Below are 21,963 nucleotides of genomic sequence, written 5' to 3' on the forward strand. Positions count from 1 at the left end.
TCTCTCACAGAGTGATGCAAACCTTCACACAGAACATTTAAACGGTTTATTTGGATTTCAGATATAGTCAGAGTGTTTGTCCCGACACATGCAGCCTCTTAAAATCTGATGAGTCCTGGAGGACTTGGTGCTGGATGGTGGTCGGCCATGCCGTCTCAAACTGCTTCACTCGTAGTAGAAGCTGGCAGTGACCGTGAAGACGTCCGACGAGCCTTCGTACGGCGTTATGACCGGCTGCAGGCCTTTCAGCTCTTTGTAGTGGCCAAAGTGTTTGATCCTGTAGGAGCCCGCCAAGGCTGTCGGGGGAATCTGCCACTCCACTGTGGCGTTACTCTGCCAGTTTGACCCCTTCAGCCAGTGAAACCTGCAGCAAGACAAGCGACTTTTACTCCTCAAAGGACCCTGGAGTTAAAAGAGGAACGTCTGCAACGTGACTTTAGTTTCAGTTTGTATGTTTTTATGATTACAGCTCACGAAAATCAGAAATCCAGGTTCCAGAATATTTAGACTTTGTGCTCTTTCAGGCTAGGAGAGGGCACTTAACCACACCTTTGTCTACCTTACCTGTAGACAAAGGTGCCGGGTCATCTGCTGGTATTGCTACTGGTTGCTGATTCCACCTTCTCACAGTGCCCAATACTATCAAATAGCTTAATGATATTGTTAGTGTTTCTGATTGGTCAGGAAACTCACCTGACCTGAACCCTGCAGACACAATCAGAAAGTCTGGAGTGGACGAGAAACACTCGACCAGCTCCAACCAAAGCAACCCGAGCTTCAGTGACCCACAGGCTGACGAGGGACTCAAACCAAGTACTGAGTGTATAAATACACATACTTAAGAGAGGTTGGACATTTCTGTCTGCAAATCCTTTTTTGATCAATTTAAGGAAATATTCTAAAAATCAAAGGTTTTTTTGCTGATTTTCATGAGCTGTAGACCATTTTTTTAAATTAAAATTACAAAAGAAGTTTTTTTGTTGTTGTTTTTAAAATCCTGATCAAATTTTTGAGATGCACAGCTACACATTAATCTACCTGGTCTCCCATGATGCATCATTGTGGACAACCTCCCAGGTTTCTGTTCTGTTGTCAAAAATCTCAACAGTGACAAAGGTCTTATCCCTCTGCAACAAACAAGAGGAAGAGATCAGAAAGACGTTTAAAGTATACTAGAAATGCTGGATAACAATGCTAAGCTAACAGTGGCTGAAACACTAGGATACAGGTGGATGAAGAAGAAGAGTTCTTACAATATCTCCAGAGTTTCTCGGGTTTCCTGCTACAAACGTGACAGTCACAACATCACCCTGAAAACCACATTAAATATTTAAGACTCATTTTGTCCACATAAACACAGAGCGGTGTCATCAGCGTGGACCCTGAGGAACACAGTAAGAGTGTGAAGGTGTTTCCTACCTGTCTATAAACGGGGTAAACCTCCTCCAGGACGTCTCCAAAGCTCATATTCTCAGGTTTTCTGTCAAAGAGCGCCAGGGGCACAAAATTAAAGAGATTCTCTGTGAAGAAGGGAGGCTGAGGGCCGGCTGGCAGCTCTGAGACTCTGTCCTGGAAGCAGAAAACATGATTAATGTCAGCAAGTGTTACATAGGATTGGCTTCACACTGCAGTGAGGGTCTTCTGTTGACTGTTTGCATCCAATTGTTGGCCCTGGCTTTATGAAATATTTCTGCTACAACCTCATTTATTCATTCAAGATTCTTTATTTGTCACATGTGTAGGTATACGAGTACAACACAGTGAAATGTATCCCGACTGTGCTCCTCAACTCTGATCAACCTGATCAGAAGTTAAACCTTTTCACTGTTTCATCTGATGTTTCCACCTCACATAAAGTAAAAACATGTTCAGACTATGAGAAGTTTGACGGATGTTTAGCCATCTTAGTTTGGTTCAGTTTCATGTTTTATCTCAATCATCTTTATATTCGAAGAAGATTTTCCTGTGATTTTCTTTTGTATAGATTAAGTAACATGTAAGCAATGTTACAGAATAATTCCTGTGTAGAAATATTCTTCTGCTCTTATTGTTTCTCTGGCAGAGAGAGAGAGTAGGTCTCACACTGCAGCTTGTTTCAGAGGATAAACTGGTGATAAATCTGCTGTTTAAACAGCTCTGTGGGCTCTTTCTGAACTCGTTTTCTTTCACTAACTGTTCTGAGCATCGAGGGAAGCGTGACCCCGTGTTTCCAGTGTGCTCATTAATGCTGATGAAAGATGTAATCCATTCATTCACACCTGAGCAATGGCTCGGGCCAGGCCTCGATACTTTTGCAGGTAGGCACTGAGCGTGTGCGGGCCGTATATGGTTGAAGCGCCTTCATACCGTTGCACCTGAAAAAGAGACAATCAGAGTAAGTTTCCAGCCTGCTAAATGTCCATTAATATATATATATATATTTATTTTGGCCTTTATTATTGGAGTACAGAGAGGACACACAGGAAGCAGTCTTGGTGGACCTGAACCAAGAACCCTACAGTAGCTTTCTGGGGTAAGCCAAACTAAATAAACACAACATTTATGTGTGTTTAGTTTCCTTTAAATACATTTTTTATGAAATTATTAAAAGTAGGTCATATCATTTTTTTTAAAAAAAATTTAAAGATTTTCTTTTTCATTTTTCAAATTAATTGGACAATTTATTTTTGGCAGATTTACTGAAGATCTATGAGCAGATTAATGAAGAATGAAAATAATCATTACTTCCCTCCCCGCTCTGAAACTCATGTTTGAAACTCTGTTGGTATCACAGGAACAGTGTAAACACCACAGGGACACCTTTAACTGTTTTATTTATTTACACAGGTTTGCTTTTTACAGCCGTACTAATTTTACTCTGTGATATTTTATTTAAGTAAAGACTGAGTACTTTCTCCAAATCTGACTGTTTTATGTCCAGTTGGATTTATTCCCACACTGATTTGGATTTTACAATTTAGCAAATGACTCTAAAAACTACAAATCCCATAAAGTTCAGCAGATGTGTACCTGGTATTCTTCATAGGTGGTGATGTAATGAGTGTACACGTTACTGAGGCCTGCAATCACCACCTCCATGTCCTTTAGTGTTCCCTCTGACTCCAGCTCCTGGCTCACAGTAACAACAACACAGTAACAACACATTAACAGCAAAACGGTTATAAAACAGTTGTAAAACATTTATAACAAGTTATAAAACAGTCATAACAGAGTAACAACAACACAGTTATAACACAGTAACAACAGCAGTAACAGTGAAACGGTTGTAAAACAGTTACAACACAGTTACAACACAGTGACAACACAGTTATAACACAGTGACAACACAGTGACAACACAGTTATAACACAGTGACAACACAGTTATAACACAGTGACAACACAGTAACAACACCAATACAGTAACAACAGTAACAACAACACAATTATAACACAGTAACAACACAGTTATAACACAGTAACAACAGTAACAACAACACTGTTATAACACAGTAACAACACAGTAACAACACAGTTACAACACAGTTATAACAACAGTAACAACGCAGTAACAACACAGTTACAACACAGTTACAACAATACAGTAACAACAGTAACAACAACACAGTTATAACACAGTTATAACACAGTAACAACACAGTAACAACACAGTGGTGTGACCCGTAAACACTCGAAAATAATTGTTTTTACATGAAGCGTTGTTGTCAAGTCCTTTCTCACCTCTTTGACAGCTTCTCGTAACCTCCGCCCTGACATGGTGCTGTTAAAGACACACATATATATGCAGCAGAGTGTTATTACTGTGTTATAGGCAGCTGTGTTGTAGTAACAGCTGTTGGTAAAATGTCGTTACGTCATTTCGCCAGGAACAGCTACGACAGCCACAGAGCCGATGGTGATCATCTGAACGTCGACAATCTGAGGATGCCAGGGCAGAGGCCAGTTCATCTGCACAGACAAACACACCACGACAGTTTCATGTTATTGGATTCATTCTCAACACTCAACCACCTCTCAGGTTTTACCTGCTCCTAGTAGATTTTGTGCCCTCTTCTCTTTAATTTAAGCTCAACTTTCTTTTAGGGTTTGAGCTAGTTGGACCTCACAGTCCAGATTTACAGTCCAGGTTATTTCCTGAAACTTAAAGTCAAGCCTGTGGGGAGCTGGATGAAGCATCATAACCTGTATTAGTGTCAGACTGTAGTTATACACTGACTGTGGGTCATTGTCTGATGTGCTCTGATAACATAAATGTTGGATTCATGTTCATCACAGACTATATTTTGTATGTGTAAGCCTCGCCTCACCTCCCCCGTGCTCAAGAGGATGGGTTTGGGATGATGACATTCCTTCGTCTGATTGGATGGTTGGCCAAGCAAAGCATCTCTGATCCCATCCCAGAAGGGGTCTCCTTCCACAGCGCCTTCACACAGAGATAGAGTCAGGTTAACACAGCCCATCTCCGCAGGCTTGCAGCCCAATGTGAGCTAAGGGACAGAATCACCTTGGGTGAAGTTCAGGTCTCCGCCTCCATCTATTGTTCCTGCTGCAAAGCTGTGACCCAGAGCTGGTTTACATGTGCTTGCCTGAAAAACAAACACAGCGTAGCTTAGCTTCTATGTGAAATAGAAGCAGGAAGGTGCCGGCCACAGCTTTTCTCTGTGAGGCATTTTTACCCTGCATTCACATTAAAAAGAAACTAACACATTAAAAGAAGCAGAGTTATCTGTTAGGAGCTGCTGTTCGTACCCACACATTGCAGAACAAAAGAAAACATGTCTGTAAAATGAATGAATGAAGAAAACATTAAAAATTTGTTCCTGGGAAACATGACATCAAATTTTAATTATTATGAATAATTATTAATGCTGTTTTTAAATTTCTTAATCTGTGTGTGTGTGTGTGTGTGTGTGTGTGTGTGTGTGCATTCTGACCGTGTGTGTCTCATTGATCTGAACAGTGACATCAGTCATGTTGACCCACTGATGAGCATGATGAATAAAGCCGGTCACCTCCTCGACTGCATTTGCATAGAGCTCCTGCAGGGGGCAGCACAACAAGCACACAGTCGTGACTTTGTCACTCATGGGGATGCTAATCGAATTCCTTTCAGGTTTAAAGGAACATTCATGAAGCAAAGACAAAGTCAAGACACAGAAACAATGAATCCTTGTGAGGGTCTGACTTTTGTCCCCATAAGCACTGAGTCCCCACAAAGCTTCAAATCGACACACGTCCCGATATGGCAGTGAATACAAGCACAAAGCTTGTCAGATTTTTTTATCATTACATGACGCTGTGTTGTTTTCTGAAACGAGGCACACGTACCTTGGCTTTCAGGTAGACGTTGTGTCCGATGATCCGAGTGCTCTCAAACATGTCTTCTCCAGGTCCGAACGCCTGACACATTTTAGTCTGACAGACACACATTTATCGGTTTCCTTCTGCAGTTTATTAACTATCTTAACGAGTGTGTGCGTGTGTTGTGTATTTACCCCTCCTATGGGACAGGAGCTGTTCAGGTAGTCACAGGGCAGCCCAGTGTTCACACAGTACGGTCCTCTGGTGTTCGGAGTGACGTCGCCGAGGTTACTGGAGGAGAAACCAGCAACGAAACTTCCCTGAAACACATGTATACACACACACACACACACACACACACACACACACACACAGAAACACTTTAATTATATACCCAAATAAACCATAACGAGTAAATGTTCAGCTGGAAACTCGTCTTTCAAACACTTTGTTACCAAAACAACCAAAAATGCAAAAAAAAATTTGCTTGTTTTATCTTCTGGTTTCTGTTTTTTACTGAGTTTGTGTTAAAAATCACAAACTCTGAGACTGTGGTCGGGCTTTGATGCAACCTCCTCAGGTTACCTGTCCAGGTAGCCCTCCGGGGTTCTTGTCCTGCTCCAACAGGTAGGAGGCATAGCCCATGTTGTCGCTGCTCACCATGCGGTTGGTGTAGTTCATGCTCACCGCGTGGACAGCAAACCAGCTGTCAGCAGCAAAGCACAGTAAGAATAATGATAGTAATAAACGATGGCAGCATTATTAAAGGAGTGCTGTGTGCGTTTGTACCTGATCATACCGATGCCGTCTCCATCCTGATCGGTGAACTTCAGCACCAGCACCTGTTTGTCGGTGTTCCACTTATACCTGAAAGATCAATAACACAAACACCTGATCAAATCAGCCAATTGTGTGGCAGCAGTGCAGGTGAGGAGCTGCAGGTGTTTCCATCAGCCTGTCTCTGTGAGAGTTTATGAAGCTTTTTATTTCCTGTATTTTCTCTGAGGTTTACAGAGGAGAACTGATCTATAGCAGAGCGACCAGAGCTGCAGGGATGCACTGATGCCCTCTAAACAATAAATCAGGCCTAATACAGGTTTCAAATTATTATCCACGAGTACCTGCGCCTCTCCTCCTCAGGGTTGTTCAGGTACGAGTGAGGACTTCTGTTCAGGCTGCTGTCGTCCAGCTCTCCTCTGTTCCTGTAGATCCTGCCGGGCTTCATGTTATTGTGGGCTATGTCTATACTCTGGAATCAGGGTTTCAATTATGAGTACACAGTTCTTCGGTACACCCGTACTGTGACAGATAAACATTTCTAATAAAGATAATAATTTAAAACTGTATTCTCCTATCCCCCCTGAACTACCCATCGCGTCATGATACCACGCTTATCCAATCATCCAAATTATTTATTATTACTCTCCCAGCCTTCAGTCCTCCACCGTCCAAGAAGAATCGCAGAGGACGGCTCTCTATTCCTTTCTCAGGTTCTGAACCAGCACAGGATGATTCACAGACTCTGTGTGAACTTTATCAAAGTCGAAAAAAGACTTTATCAAGACTTATAGATTTATACACTCAGAAAAATTATGGTTCTTAAATGGTTCTTCAGATGACTTCATGGTTCTTTAAAGAACCATCATACGTCAAAGAACCTTTTTATTTTGTAGATGGTTCTTTAGGTATTGCAAATGCTTCTTTAAAGAACAAAAGGTTCCTCATCCTTAGCAATCTAAGTTTGATGGTGTAAAATGGCATAAATATTTATTCACTGTAATGAGGGTGTAAATTATACTGTGTGTTTTGTTTGTGTGCATGTGTGTGCGAAGGGGGAGGGCGGGTTACCTAGCATTACTCTTTAAGAGCAGATGGTAGGAAACTGAATATTCAAATAAAAGTTAGAAATACTTGCTTAAAAATATACTGGTGGCAGGGGTGGGGGCCAAAGCCTAAAGACCCTACCCCCCAACCCCGCAAACCCATTGATCACAAATAATGTGGTAATAGAATATGGAATTTATTATTAAGACGTTTATGATTATGGTGAGTTAACAAACAGTAGACACAATACACAAATTCAAATACTGTACTTTAGATTTCAATTTTAATAAAGTGTTACTATTTTCTGCTTCAAGGTATTACTTTTGAGATTATTATATATATTAGAAAATATAGCATAATGATAATACTAGTTATTGTGAACTTTACAAACCACCCAGCAGTATGTAAAGTCAAATTATAAAATACAAGTAAATAACAATTGCACAACAGAATGTCAGTGTAATGAACATACTTATGTGTAATGAACACACTCTGTGTTCATTATCGACACACTTAGTTTTGACAAAGCACACTGCTTAGGTAAATGATCTGAGTACTTGTTTATCACTGAGCAATTTGTTAATATGTGTTTCGAGCCAAATAAATGACAGAGTGAGAGAGAGAGAGCGTTACGTTAGAACACGTCGTACTATGGCAACCTCCCGAAAGGGAGGGGGGTGTCAATCGTTGGGATGCGCATGCGCAGACAGATTGCGCGACCGGCGGGCCTTGAACTTTCTAAGGGAAAAAACAAGTTCTCGCGGCCGGTGACAGCGAAACGGATAAAGTCTTGAGTACCTGCTGGTCTTTGAAGCTCTGGATTCTGGGACTGTTGGAAAAGGTAAAACATTTTCATTAAAACCTTTTTACTGTTTTGTTTTTGTTACTCGTCATTGTAGCTTGCTGTTAATGCTGTGCTAAAAATAACAGTTAGCTATGTTAGATACGTTAGCCGTTGAGGTTAACATAATTTAGTATCGGTATACAGAACTGTTTTCCTAACAAAACCACTGTTATAATTAAGTGAAGATGCTCCCAACTAATTTGAACCTTTGGCTTCTAAAATATGTGGTTCTATTGCGTGCTGCGTACATAACGTAATGTCAGCTAGACTGATATTAAAATTTATAATATTGTTAAAGTCACTAAAATGGCGCCTGAAGCCTGTTGTGATGTGAGCTGTGTGTCTGCTCTAGAAACTCAGAAATTCAGTTAAATTTCATTTATCCACCATCATACATTAATGGAAACGGAAGGCTGGGTGTCTGTACCGCTGTGATTGGCTGAGAAGCACGCGCGGGTCACTTTCAAGTGTCTGCCAGCATTGAGGGGGGAGAAGAAACTCGAGTTCTTCAGCAAACTATCGGGGTGTTAAGAAATATTTTATCATCTCCTGAAACGGTCACATCGTTGTCCTCATCACTTGATCGAGATGGGACTGCACCCAGTGTTACCCACAGCACGGTGGAAAGTGAGATGAGGGAACTTTTTAGACTAGCTAACACCCGGGTAGCTTCAACGAGCCAAGTAGCTACACGGAGTTCGACTGGAGTGGGGCAGTCTTTTATGGCGTTATTTTTGTGCCACTATTCTGAGCGCACGTAAAAAAAAGTTTGCAGGTGCAAGTGTTGCATTTTGAGGAGAAATGTATTTTGAGCGAAGAAAAGCTGAATTTGAGTGAACAAAATTCATTGCTGCGTGCAAAAAATGTATTTCAGTGTTTGCTATTATCCACACACACACACACAATAGCAGCCCCTCTCGATCAGTTTTTGCATTTGCGCTCACTCGCGCTCTCAACATTTCTGCCCGTGCGCGCTCAACTCTTTGTGTATGCCGTTATATTTGTGCCACAAAACCAGCCAATCACAGACTTGGATGCAAAAATATCTGATTGGCTGTTTTGGTCTCCAATCAGCTCGAAATGATGAAATGCAATATCCCAGAATCCATTTCGTCCAAAACTCAAACGAGGCAGTGGCGGAGGAACACAGAGCGGCGGAGTTTGAAATATTACTCTTACTGGGTCACAAAATAAACTTTTAAGATATTTTCATGCGAGAATGTTGTTGTGTAAACTTCAAATATCTGCTTAATTCATCAAGACATCACATATTTCCATAAGTGCTCTAACGTTTTCGGAGATGAATCAAGCAGTCAAGTGACGATAACAACGATGTGACCGTTTCAGGAGATGATAAAATATTTCTTAACACCCCGATAGCTTGCTGAAGAACTCGAGTTTCTTCTCCCCCCTCCATGCTGTCAGATACTTGAAAGTGACCCGCGCGTGCTTCTCAGCCAGTCACAGCGGTACAGACACCCAGCCTTCCGTTTCCATTAAACTCCTTCCGTTTCCACTATACTCTTTCATTCACATACATTATTCTCTTGCATACATATATTTTCTTCAGACATGTATGCATTCTCTTCTTACATACATATATTATTTGTGAGATTAAATGCATATTGAATGCATGTAAATGAGAGCAAAATGTAGGAATGCATAAATGAAAGTGCATGTATGTTAGAGTGAGAATTTGTAAATATGTACATTAAAATACATGTATAAGAGAGCACAATACTGCAATGTGTGTGTTAAATACAGGGAATGCAGAATTATTAGGCAAATGAGTATTTTGTCCACATCATCCTCTTCATGCATGTTGTCTTACTCCAAGCTGTATAGGCTCGAAAGCCCACTACCAATTAAGCATATTAGGTGATGTGCATCTCTGTAATGAGAAGGGGTGTGGTCTAATGACATCAACACCCTATATCAGGTGTGCATAATTATTAGGCAACTTCCTTTCCTTTGGCAAAATGGGTCAAAAGAAGGACTTGACAGGTTCAGAAAAGTCAAAAATAGTGAGATATCTTGCAGAGGGATGCAGCAGTCTTAAAATTGCAAAGCTTCTGAAGCGTGATCATCGAACAATCAAGCGTTTCATTCAAAATAGTCAACGGGGTCGCAAGAAGCGTGTGGAAAAACCAAGGCGCAAAATAACTGCCCATGAACTGAGAAAAGTCAAGCGTGCAGCTGCCAAGATGCCACTTGCCACCAGTTTGGCCATATTTCAGAGCTGCAACATCACTGGAGTGCCCAAAAGCACAAGGTGTGCAATACTCAGAGACATGGCCAAGGTAAGAAAGGCTGAAAGACGACCACCACTGAACAAGACACACAAGCTGAAACGTCAAGACTGGGCCAAGAAATATCTCAAGACTGATTTTTCTAAGGTTTTATGGACTGATGGAATGAGAGTGAGTCTTGATGGGCCAGATGGATGGGCCCGTGGCTGGATTGGTAAAGGGCAGAGAGCTCCAGTCCGACTCAGACGCCAGCAAGGTGGAGGTGGAGTACTGGTTTGGGCTGGTATCATCAAAGATGAGCTTGTGGGGCCTTTTCGGGTTGAGGATGGAGTCAAGCTCAACTCCCAGTCCTACTGCCAGTTTCTGGAAGACACCTTCTTCAAGCAGTGGTACAGGAAGAAGTCTGCATCCTTCAAGAAAAACATGATTTTCATGCAGGACAATGCTCCATCACACGCGTCCAAGTACTCCACAGCGTGGCTGGCAAGAAAGGGTATAAAAGAAGAAAAACTAATGACATGGCCTCCTTGTTCACCTGATCTGAACCCCATTGAGAACCTGTGGTCCATCATCAAATGTGAGATTTACAAGGAGGGAAAACAGTACACCTCTCTGAACAGTGTCTGGGAGGCTGTGGTTGCTGCTGCACGCAACGTTGATGGTGAACAGATCAAAACACTGACAGAATCCATGGATGGCAGGCTTTTGAGTGTCCTTGCAAAGAAAGGTGGCTATATTGGTCGCTGATTTGTTTTGGTTTTGTTTTTGAATGTCAGAAATGTATATTTGTGAATGTGGAGATGTTATATTGGTTTCACTGGTAAAAATAAATAATTGAAATGGGTATATATTTGTCTTTTGTTAAGTTGCCTAATAATTATGCACAGTAATAGTCACCTGCACGCACAGATATCCCCCTAAAATAGCTCAAACTAAAAACAAACTAAAAACTACTTCCAAAAACATTCAGCTTTGATATTAATGAGTTTTTTGGGTTCATTGAGAACATGGTTGTTGTTCAATAATAAAATTATTCCTCAAAAATACAACTTGCCTAATAATTCTGCACTCCCTGTATGTGTAAACATGAGAATAAAAATATCTAAATATAAAATTTAAAATAAAACTATGTGAGAGTGAAAGTATATGTATGTGAAAGAAGAATATATGTATGTGCGAGTGAAAGAATGAATTTTGGCTTGTACAGCCCCTCATAGCCAGTCGTAGAGGAGGCATCGACACATAAATCTACCCGGCTTAAATCACAAGACCACCTTTGACCGAAAAGCTGTAGATTTTTCTTGTTTGCACAAATTAATTCAGATTCACACTAATTCTTTTCACAGCTCCAACAAAATGAGGAAGAGGAGGGAGAAATACAATTAGATTGAATTACAATTGGATGGAAGTCGAGGACAAGGAGAAGGAAGCTTAGGATGAGGAGGAAGAGAAGTAAGAAAAGCAGCAGGAGCATCTTTAGGGATCTCTATGATGTCATTGAGGTTTGTTTCATTAATATTGTCCTCTCACAAAGAAAGATTAACTTGTTTTAGTTCACCTACTTCCTGTATTAAATAGTGATGTGCAAAACGTGGAAAACCACGGAGCAGGCACGTATAGTGCATCTGCACGTAAATGAACATTAAATCTCTCAGACTAAAATCTGTATTATACTTTTAGTCTTAAAAACATATGTTGTATATTTATCACCCTTATGATAAAACCCATGTCAGCCATTGGTTCATAGACTTTGTATTTTGAAGCCTCAACATTTGCTTTATTGCTATTGCTATGTGGGTTTTTGTGAGCCTTTGGGACCATATTAGGGCGAGGGATCAGAATCTGGAGTCGTGCACACTACTGTTTCATTTAGCGTGTATCCATAAGATTTGTACAGCAGATCCAAGTTGTGCCTTGAAAACAGGAATGTTGTCTGCATAGAGGAGAACTTTAATAGCAGGCTTGTACAAAGTGAGGCTTTGTGCTCACATTTGCTGCAAACACTTGTTTTACCCTGTTTTGATGCAGAATTTATTTGAAATCAGGCAAGAACTGGACTTGTTTTTTATAATGTGTTCTTGTGAATTGATTGTGTATCACATACATTTGATTTGGGTTCCAGTTCTTTTTTCTGCAAGACAACAGTCGTCTGCTGGCCAAAAAAGTTTTCCAAATACCTCCACGTTATCAAGCCTGGATTTAGAAAAGAATTGCAAAAAAATCTGCACCTCCCGCTTCACATGCAATTTGTGTTTGTGTGTTCAGAGGCGGCGGCGGTGAGAGGGGAGACCTCGGCTCATCCAGCTGGAGAGCCTGACCAGGAGGAGTCGAAAATTAACTCTGTTCTTCCAGGGCACCCTGCAGACTCGGCTGCTGGCAACAGCGAGGGAGTGCGGCCGCCGCTGGGATGACGTGAACGCCAAACAGGAGTCCATCACAGGTCGACTGCAGTTATGCGAGTCAGACCTTCTGAGGAGGGTTTCAGTTTTCTCTCTTCTTTATAATTGACCCTTGTTTTCTCTCTCTCAGCTCCTTGTCTCAGAGTGGGAGGGATTTGAAGCACAAAGGGAGGAGCTTGTCGTTTGGTTGGCTGATATGGATGTCCGCCTGAGTGAGGTTGACCAGCTGACAAAACTGAAACAACTGCAGGTGTGGGGTTGTTTTGATATGACATATATTTGATATGATACATACGTCAGAGACATTATCCTAAACTGGACTAACAAAGGACCACGAGTCCAACATGAAACTTACCTTACATAATGTAAGGCTGAAGTTCATTGATAATTTTAATCAAAAACTTGTTGAAACTTGTTGAAACTTGTTGAACACATTTTCATCTGCTGATGAAAATGTGTTGATTTATTGGTCTGGTATGAAGCTCTTGCTATTTCTAATGTGTTTTTATCACTTTCTGATGTTTTATTAATTAAACAATACATGTATTCATTGTTGTGTTATCTATAGATATAGTATTTATATATTTTTATTTATAGTATAGTAAAAATGTTTAATTATTACTGTTTAAATGACTAATATGTGACATGTATTAGTAGTGATGTTGAGCTGAGGGTTAAAATGCCTTTTTGTCTTTTGGTATATTATGAAATGGCAATAAACCATTAATATATGTCTATGCTGTGCTCGTATTTATTTTACCCTACTCAAATTCAATTTATGATACATTTTATTTTGAAAAATTTAAAATGGTTCTTTAAAGAACCATTTTTAAAAAGGTTCTTTGAAAAACCATTAAAGGTGCCCCAAAGAATTCAATTCAATTCAATTCAATTTTATTTATATAGCGCCAAATCACAACAAAAGTCGCCTCAAGGCGCTTTATATTGTACAGTAGATAGCACAATAATAAATACAGAGAAAAACCCAACAATCATATGACCCCCTATGAGCAAGCACTTTGGCGACAGTGGGAAGGAAAAACTCCCTTTTAACAGGAAGAAACCTCCGGCAGAACCAGGCTCAGGGAGGGGCGGCCATCTGCTGCGACCGGTTGGGGTGAAAGAAGGAAAACAGGATAAAGACATGCTGTGGGAGAGAGACAGAGATTAATAACAGATATGATTCGATGCAGAGAGGTCTATTAGCACATAGTGAGTGAGAAAGGTGACTGGAAGGGAAAAACTCAATGCATCATGGGAATCCCCGGCAGCCTACGTCTATTGCAGCATAACTAAGGGAGGATTCAGGGTCACCTGGTCCAGCCCTAACTATATGCTTTAGCAAAAAGGAAAGTTTTAAGCCTAATCTTGAAAGTAGAGATAGTGTCTGTCTCCTGAATCCAAACTGGAAGTTGGTTCCACAGAAGAGGGGCCTGAAAACTGAAGGCTCTGCCTCCCATTCTACTTTTAAATACTCTAGGAACAACAAGTAGGCCTGCAGAGCGAGAGCGAAGTGCTCTAATAGGGTGATATGGTACTACAAGGTCATTAAGATAAGATGGGGCCTGATTATTTAAGACCTTGTATGTGAGGAGCAGGATTTTGAATTCAATTCTGGATTTAACAGGAAGCCAATGAAGGGAAGCCAAAAGAGGAGAAATATGCTCTCTCTTTCTAGTCCCTGTCAGTACCCTTGCTGCAGCATTTTGGATTAGCTGAAGGCTTTTCAGGGAGTTTTTAGGACATCCTGATAATAAAGAATTACAGTAGTCCAGCCTGGAAGTAATAAATGCATGAACTAGTTTTTCAGCATCACTCTGAGACAGGATATTTCTAATTTTAGAGATATTGTGCAAATGGAAGAAAGCAGTCTTACATATTTGTTTAATATGTGCGTTGAAGGACATGTCCTGGTCAAAAATGACTCCAAGGTTTCTCACAGTGTTACTGGAGGCCAAGGTAATGCCATCCAGAGTAAGAATCTGGTTAGATACCATATTTCTAAGATTTTCAGGGCCGAGTACAATAACCTCAGTTTTCAGACAGCCAGCAATTTAAGGAGAACATGCGGCTAAACATGTCACTCCTGGTCTGATTGGGGAGGGGACCAGAGAAAACTACAGAGTCCGACATTGTTTTGGCAAAGTTACACACCGATTCAATATTGATTTTAGTGACCTCCGATTGGCGTAACCGGGTGTCATTACTGCCGACGTGAATTATGATCTTACTGTATTTACGTTTACCCTTAGCCAGCAGTTTTAAATTTCCTTCAATGTCGCCTGCTCTGGCCCCTGGAAGACAATTGACTATGGTTGCCGGTGTCTCTAGCTTCACATGTCTGAGAACAGAATCACCAATTACCAGAGTTTGACCCCCGGCGGGTGTGTCGCCGAGTGGGGAAAAACGGTTAGACACATGAACAGGTTGGTGGTGTACCTGGGGCTTCAGTTTAAGACTATGCTTCCTCCTCACCGTCACCCAGCCGCCCTCTTTCCCCAGCTGCTTGGGGTCTGCCGGGGAACAGCTAGCGGGGCCTACGCTATCTTCGGCTGCACCAGCTACAGGGGCCTGGCTAGCTACGGGTGAATGAAGGGTGCGAAGCCGAGTCTCCAATTCAGTAATCCTGGCCTCCAGAGCTGCAAATATGCTACATTTGTTACCGGTATCATTACTGCTAAAGGAGGCCGAGGAGTAGCTAAACATCTGACACAATGAGCAGGAAAGTGCAGGAGGGACAGGTGAAGTAGCCATGGTGCTAACGAGTCAGCTACGAGCTAAGCTAAGCTAGCGAAACAGTAAAGAGACAGTGAGTGAATACTTTGGCTATAAATTAGGTAGTGAGTACACAGAAAGTGTGATTCAGATGAAGCACGTTAAGATTATACTATGAAAAAGGGATGTATCAAAAGATTTAAATTAAATTGCTAAGCAGAAAAGCTACTCAGAAACACCACTGTGTTTGAGCAGGAACAGGAAGTGATACTCTACCACAAAGCGAGCGAACACCAAGTGACAGCGCCACCAAGAGTCAGGAACCATTTCTTGATGGTTCTTTGGGGCACCTTTAAAGGTTCTTCAATGAACCACTGAAAGAAATGGTTCTTCAAAGAACCATTGTTTGAAAGGTTCTTTGTGGCACCAAAAGAGGTTCTTCTATGGCATCAGTCTAAAAAACCACTTTTGGTTCCAGTTGGCACCTTTATTTTTCTGAGTGTAGACTTATACATCAGATCGAATAGATAGAAGAATTGAGACCTGCATATTCTAAAAGACAAAATGTTCAAATGTTTTCAATAAACAAATATAATAAAGGTCTTTAAATGTGTGTTATATTAAAATAAACACTCATTCGGCCATGTTGGCTAACGAAAAGTGAATATTAGCTAGAAGAATAGGAACTGTTATATACTGTCGTTCATCACACACACACACACACACACACACACACACACACAGGTACACACACACACACAGGTATACACACACAGGTACACACCTTAACAATGCCGTTGACCAACGGCTCGATGGCAGCCTTCATGTAACCGCTTGTGATCATGAACAGCGTGTACTGGAAATATCCGCCGGGTCCACAGTGAGTGTGAGTCCCACTCAGAACAACATTATCCTGTTGGTATAGATCCCCGTACTTCACCTGCAGTGCCTGCAGAACCTACACACACACACACACACACACACACACACACGCACTGCTTTGTGTGCTTTGTAAAGACCTTTAACACGAGACACATTGGTCCCCACAAAGACAGATGTACAAGATCACGCTAAGGTTGGGCGATATGGAAACATTTTCCAACCGACATTCATCAGTCCAGTAACCAACAATAGGCGGTATATTCACGCAGGTGCAGAGTTTTTGATGGGCAGAGCAATGTAATCATGCACGTACTGATTTGCATGTTTAGAATTTAAATGTTTTGTTTGGAGGAAATATTTTAGCTTCTTTTCTTGTTTGTTTCAGTATTATTATCGCTACTTTTTGGATTATTCATTTATTAATCTGACATGCGCCAAATCACACAAAACATTGGTAGATTTTTTTTTATGTTCGCTGGAAAAGACATTTTTGATTTTTAACGTATTTGTTGTTTGGTCAAGTGTGTCAGACAGATAAACATGGTTATACTGGAAAAAATAAGCCAGTTTCTCTTTGTTTCCCTCCCCACCATTGTGGCTTTTTATTTAAATCAAATGTTTTACGCATTTTTCTGAACATAGGCTGCTGCCTTTCTTTCTGTTATGAGTTTGAGTAAATGATTTGGGCGAACTCTGAGGAGTGTGCCATTAAAACAGCGCTATTATTTTTCCGTTGACTGCTTCACTTAGCTTCAGCCAACATGATTAGCAAACTTACTCAGGGGCAAATAAATAAATCGCTCTTGTAAAAACGATCGCCCATTGTCCATATATTCGTTCAACCTTAGGTCACGCACACACAGCATCTCTCCACACATTTGTGAGACCTTTAAGAGTCTCTGATGATGTCGATGCATCATCCTTGAGAACAACAAGAACAAACTACAGCGTGAGGTTAGCTGAGGTAACACCCAGCGGGGGCGGGGGGTTCCCAGTGCTGATCCCAGACCCAGATAAATGGGGAAGATTGTATCAGGAAGGGATTCAGTGTAAAATCTCTGATAAACATGCAGGTCATAAAGAAGAAATCCATCAGAGGGACCGCTCAGAGTCAGAGAGGCTGACATGGTCTGAGCACGTGCAGAGGAGAGAGGGTGGAGGATGGAGGTGCAGGCAGGATGAGGAGAGGAAGACCTCAGAGGAGATGGATGTAGTGAAGGAGGACATTCAGATGGTGGGTGAGAGAGAGGAGGATGCTGGGATAGGAGGAGGTGGAGGCAGATGATCTGCTGAGGAGACCCGCTTCAGCCCAGAAAGTAAAACTTTGAATACAGTGTGTGTGTGTGTGAGTGTGTGTGTGTGTGTGTGTGTGTGTGTGTGTGTGTGTGTGTGTGTGTGGTCACCTCGAGTCGGAGCCTCTGTGAAACCATTCCTATGTCTGCCGTGACGAACACCACCCTGCGCTTGCCGTCATCGACGATGAAGGCTCTGCTGTACAAACGGGTGTGTATGCCTGCAGCCGTCTGCTGAGGGTTTGCATAGCCCATCTAAACACACACACACACACACACACACACACACACACACACACACACATTAAAACCTTCTCAGCAGGTGAGATTAATGACGTTTTACAGTGAGCTCGAGCGTGTCTGTGATCCTGAGTGTGAGTGGGCAGCTCGCGTCTGCAGGATCACAGACGTTCACACAAATGTCACTGTGGTACCTGAACAGACACACATTGTGAGTGTGAACTGTGTGTCTTTCACTTCTAAGACGATGTAAGTCATGCTGGGTATAAGACGTGTTTCATGCCAGAACCCAGACTACAAACAAGGTTTTACAGACGACGTCTGATAATCCTGCTGCTTCCAACAGATTCTATATGTTCATATTCACTAATGTTTTTATGACTGCTCAGCGTTCAGCACTTAGCCCATAAAGATTATCAGTCCAAGCACACCCAGTCGGACCGGAGCGGCAGACTTTGGAGTTTGTTCTCTGCTGGTCCTCTGCTGCTGTTTCTGGGTCTGCTTGACAGGAAGTTGAGAAATGTTTACGGAAGGATCCGCCCAATTCCCATCGCCTGTGGTTGGTTGAAGTTGAGGAATGTCATTCATGTGAAGGTCCTGGGTGCCATGCAGCTTCCAGTGAGCAGCTCTGATGCTGCTGGAATCAGAGATAGTTTGAATGGCAGCGATCGGGTGGACGTGGGCTGCAACGCGGCTTGCAGAGGCAGCAGCAACTACTGACAGAAGCAGTGTAGGAGCGCCACCAGCTGGATGTGTGCTGACACTGAGATCGTCTCTTCAGATGCGTGAGCGAGAAGTTGTGCTCATGTATTGTTACCATGGAAAAAAGTGACCACTAACTTGGCTAACTGTTACTTCCCCAGCTGTTCTCTGAAGTTCTGAAGAAGAACTCCAGAGAACAGCTGTGACAGACCAGCAGAAGCCCGGAGAACTGTTGCTCAACAGCACTTTAAAAATAACCACAAGGTCTGCCTCTGTAGAAGCAAAACATAAAGAACTGAGCCGTGGCTCAAGACTTTTGCACAGTTCTGTCCACATACAGGTGACTTCATGTTAAACGCAGCGCGCCACAAGTCCCTGAAGGCAGCATGAGTGAGTTTGTGGTACTGACCATAGGGACATCAGCCGGCGGTCCGGTGCAGTCGGCTCGGCCCACGCCGATCAGGTAAGGCGTGTGCTGAGGGGGCGGAGTCTCCGGATCTGACAGGACGACAGATTTGAATTCATTACGACCTCAGATGTTGGTAATATCTTCATACTTTAGATCTGCTGTGACAACACTGAGAATGAACCTGATTCAGTGTTTTATAATTCAAATAAAATAATCAGACAGCAGTTTGTGCCACAAATCACTGAATCTGACCAATCACATAAAAGCAGAAGCTCAGTCAGGAAGTAAACAGTACATCTGTGTTTATGTGGCGCTCTTAAAGGTGCCGGTCTGTAAACATGGATGTTTAATGGGTTCAGGATCGTCCCCATAGTAACAGTTGTTTGGGGCGTGTCGAGCCATTGGATGGTCGATTTTTCCTGCAAATGTTTTTTGCTCCTGAAATTTGAATCATAGCTGCTGAAACATAAAACAGACACGTGTTGGGGATTTATACACAAACAAAGTTTCCTATTAACTGTTATGTTTATTAGCATTAACAAGCACTCAGAGGACAACTCCGCACTGACCTGACCCTGAGCTTTGACCTGTGACCTTGTGACTAAAATGGTGCAGTTTATCTTTGGCTTCTATAAACTGCACAAACTTGAGGCTTTAAGATATATTCATGCAGTGTGTGATTATGATGTCATATTAAAACAATAAAAAGTGCTGGTCAGCTCTCTCAATGCCCTTTCATATGATATTGACTCCATATGGTTCTCGAGGTTTTTCCAGGTCAGTTTTGACCTTGGACGCTAACAATGAAGGTCAAATGTTTGACCAGCGTGGGCACTCGTGTCCCCGGGACCGTTGTTGTGAAGATTGAAGACAATTCTTAAAAGATTGTGGGTAACACCGTTTTTACAGATTTTCATATTTTCTGTGACCTTTGACCTTGACTCGATATCACCACAGTGAAATCAGCTCGAGCTGTTGTTGGTATCTACCATCACACAAAATTTGAACATCGTTATCTTGGAAACTGTGGACGCTAGAGTGCTAACAGACAAACGGACGACCAGAACCAAGGACGCCCGTTCTCCAAACACGCTGTCAGAACAAAGTCGACAAAGCTCCGAGTACACGACAGGATGAACATCTGAGGTTTTATTGAGTAATTCCTCACCTGTGTGCGTTTCCCTGGTAACGTACAGCACGACCAGCGAGATGCACACGCCGGTCATAACGACGAAGATGACGCCGAGCGTCACTTCCAGAGCTGAAAACCCACAGCACAGCGACTTCCTGCTTCCCATTCTGTCTGTAGGAGGAAACACACTGAAAAGATTTTACCTTTCAGAGCTTCATATCATCAAAAACACGATAATACAAGAAGAAGAATTTCAGAGTCTGATATTCTCAACGTGTTTCAATAAATGAATCATGGGAACAACAATCCGTCTGTCTGATGACTTCAGAACCGTTTATGCTCATCAGGCTAAAGACCAGACTCCATAAATCTGCCAAGGACCTTCGTCAGGTTCTTCCATCAAAGGTTAGACAGCCAGAGTCCGTCCACGAGTAGAAACCAGCAGCGAGGTTTCACAGATCAGACACTTCGGATCATTTTGCACATTAAATCAATCAATCAATCAATTTTCCTTCTGTTTGTTTACTTTGTTTCTCTTTTTCTGCTTTTTGGGGAAATATAGAAAAGAGTTTACAAACATTTCCAACAGCTACACGTGGAAGGAAACTTTATATGATTTCTTTGATTTATTTGTTGCAGATGAAAATGATTATTATCTTTTAAAGCAGGTGACCGTTTCTGAGAGGAGCCGAGGCTAATCCGGGTCTCCGTCAAGCCCACGTCCGACAAACGCTCGCATTCAGGCGCGAGACGAGAGACAAGCATAAAGACACGACTCACCTGGAGTTGGAGCTTCAGAGAAAGTGTCTGTTCTGACAGTCTGACCGCTCAGAGCTGCTCGGCTCTTATCTCTCTGATAAACACGAGTCTGCAGGTAAAAAGCTCCAAAGGTTAGCACAAAGGTAAATCACAGATGCTGATCGGCGATTGCAGATAAAAACAGCCTCGATGGTAATAAGACAATAAATTAGTTCCACCTGTTATCAGACTGATACTTTGAGTTTGATCTCTCAGCACCTCGAAAACAGCCGTTGAACTTATCTCAGCTTGAGGATCGCTCACCTGCTCGTAGTACAGACGGTCCTCTGCAGTACCCTGAGTGATCTCAGAACCAGAACCCAGTGCAGCAGGGAGCCATGCGGTAACAGGCCTCAGTCCTAATCCCGTCATAGCTAGAAGCAACTGAATAACAGGATGATCCTCAAATAACAGGGTGTCCAACATGGGGCCAGGAGCCCACATCTGACCTGCCAAAGGTCTAATGCGGCCCAGCAGATGGAACCTCAAATATTTTTCCATAAAGCACGTTTCTGCTCCTTGTGTAATAACAGCTGGGGTACTACTCGAGCCTTACACTGCAAGGGAGTTAACATATATCTATTATATACAGGAAGAGGGTGATAGACCATCCGAAGCAGTTAGAACGAGACAAGGCTATTGACCGGACCTCATACCACAGGCTGTACCCAGGGGAGTCTACACCAAGTCTGTATGGGTTACCGAAAATACATAAACAGGGTGCACCTTTAAGACCGATTGTCTGTATGATCAACTCTGTCACCTATAACATCTCCAAGTTTCTGGCTTCGATCCTCAACCCGCTGGTGGGCAGCTCTGAACGCCACATCCAGCACACCCTGGATTTTGTTGAGAAGGTGAGAGATGTCATTATGGAGGCAGATGAAACCATGGTCTCGTACGACGTTACATCTCTCTTCACTTGCATCCCAGTCACGGAAGCGTTGGAGGTAGTCCGTAAGAGATTACAGGATGACACCAACCTCAGCAACAGGACCACTCTCAGCACCGACCAAGTGTGTTTGAACTGTGTCTTCATTCCACCTACTTCACATACAAGGGTCAGTTCTACAGGCAGAAACATGGGTGTGCCATGGGCTCCCCAGTTTCACCCATCGTGGCCAATTTGTACATGGAAGAAGTGGAAAAGAGGGCGTTGCTATCCTACCCTGGAACA

At 42.3% G+C, this 21,963-nt stretch overlaps 1 protein-coding gene and 1 long non-coding RNA gene across 3 annotated transcripts; one reads left to right on the forward strand and one right to left on the reverse strand.

The window, feature by feature from the left end:
* Window positions 1-31: 31 nt before the first annotated feature.
* asah2 (N-acylsphingosine amidohydrolase 2) lies at window positions 32-21,485 on the reverse strand. Of its 2 annotated transcripts, XM_013273979.3 has the most exons (22): window positions 21,051-21,485; window positions 20,769-20,856; window positions 20,025-20,159; window positions 18,857-18,945; window positions 17,617-17,760; window positions 16,116-16,289; window positions 6,422-6,549; window positions 6,090-6,167; window positions 5,886-6,006; window positions 5,495-5,620; window positions 5,328-5,414; window positions 4,934-5,038; window positions 4,504-4,585; window positions 4,307-4,422; window positions 3,853-3,947; window positions 3,720-3,759; window positions 3,010-3,108; window positions 2,259-2,354; window positions 1,420-1,569; window positions 1,254-1,310; window positions 1,039-1,127; window positions 32-364 (listed from the first exon to the last, which is right to left on the reverse strand). In XM_013273979.3, the coding sequence occupies exons 1-22, from the start codon at window positions 21,285-21,287 to the stop codon at window positions 166-168; spliced, it is 2,535 nt and encodes an 844-aa protein (XP_013129433.1). In that variant the 5' UTR covers window positions 21,288-21,485; the 3' UTR covers window positions 32-165. The 2 variants fall into 2 exon arrangements, with proteins under 2 accessions (XP_013129433.1, XP_013129434.1); XM_013273980.3 differs by lacking the exon at window positions 21,051-21,485 and having other exon boundaries at window positions 20,025-20,176; window positions 20,769-21,023.
* LOC112847683 (uncharacterized) lies at window positions 7,885-11,654 on the forward strand. Its single transcript, XR_003221397.1, has 2 exons — window positions 7,885-7,965; window positions 11,564-11,654. It is a non-coding gene; the product is annotated as an uncharacterized LOC112847683 (long non-coding RNA).
* Window positions 21,486-21,963: the final 478 nt, after the last annotated feature.

The sequence above is a fragment of the Oreochromis niloticus genome, linkage group LG8, assembly GCF_001858045.2.
Source record: "Oreochromis niloticus isolate F11D_XX linkage group LG8, O_niloticus_UMD_NMBU, whole genome shotgun sequence".
NCBI classification, from domain to species: Eukaryota; Metazoa; Chordata; class Actinopteri; order Cichliformes; family Cichlidae; genus Oreochromis; species Oreochromis niloticus.

Coding starts and splice junctions, on each gene's coding strand:
- asah2 (XM_013273979.3), bottom strand. CDS start 21,287: ATGGAAAAATATTTGAGGTTCCATCTGCTGGGCCGCATTAGACCTTTG. Junction 5,621..5,885: donor CCGGAGGGCTACCTGGACAG/GTAACCTGAGGA, acceptor CATGTGTTTCAG/GGAAGTTTCGTTGCTGGTTT. Junction 3,760..3,852: donor GCTGTTCCTGGCGAAATGAC/GTAACGACATTT, acceptor TGTCTTTAACAG/CACCATGTCAGGGCGGAGGT.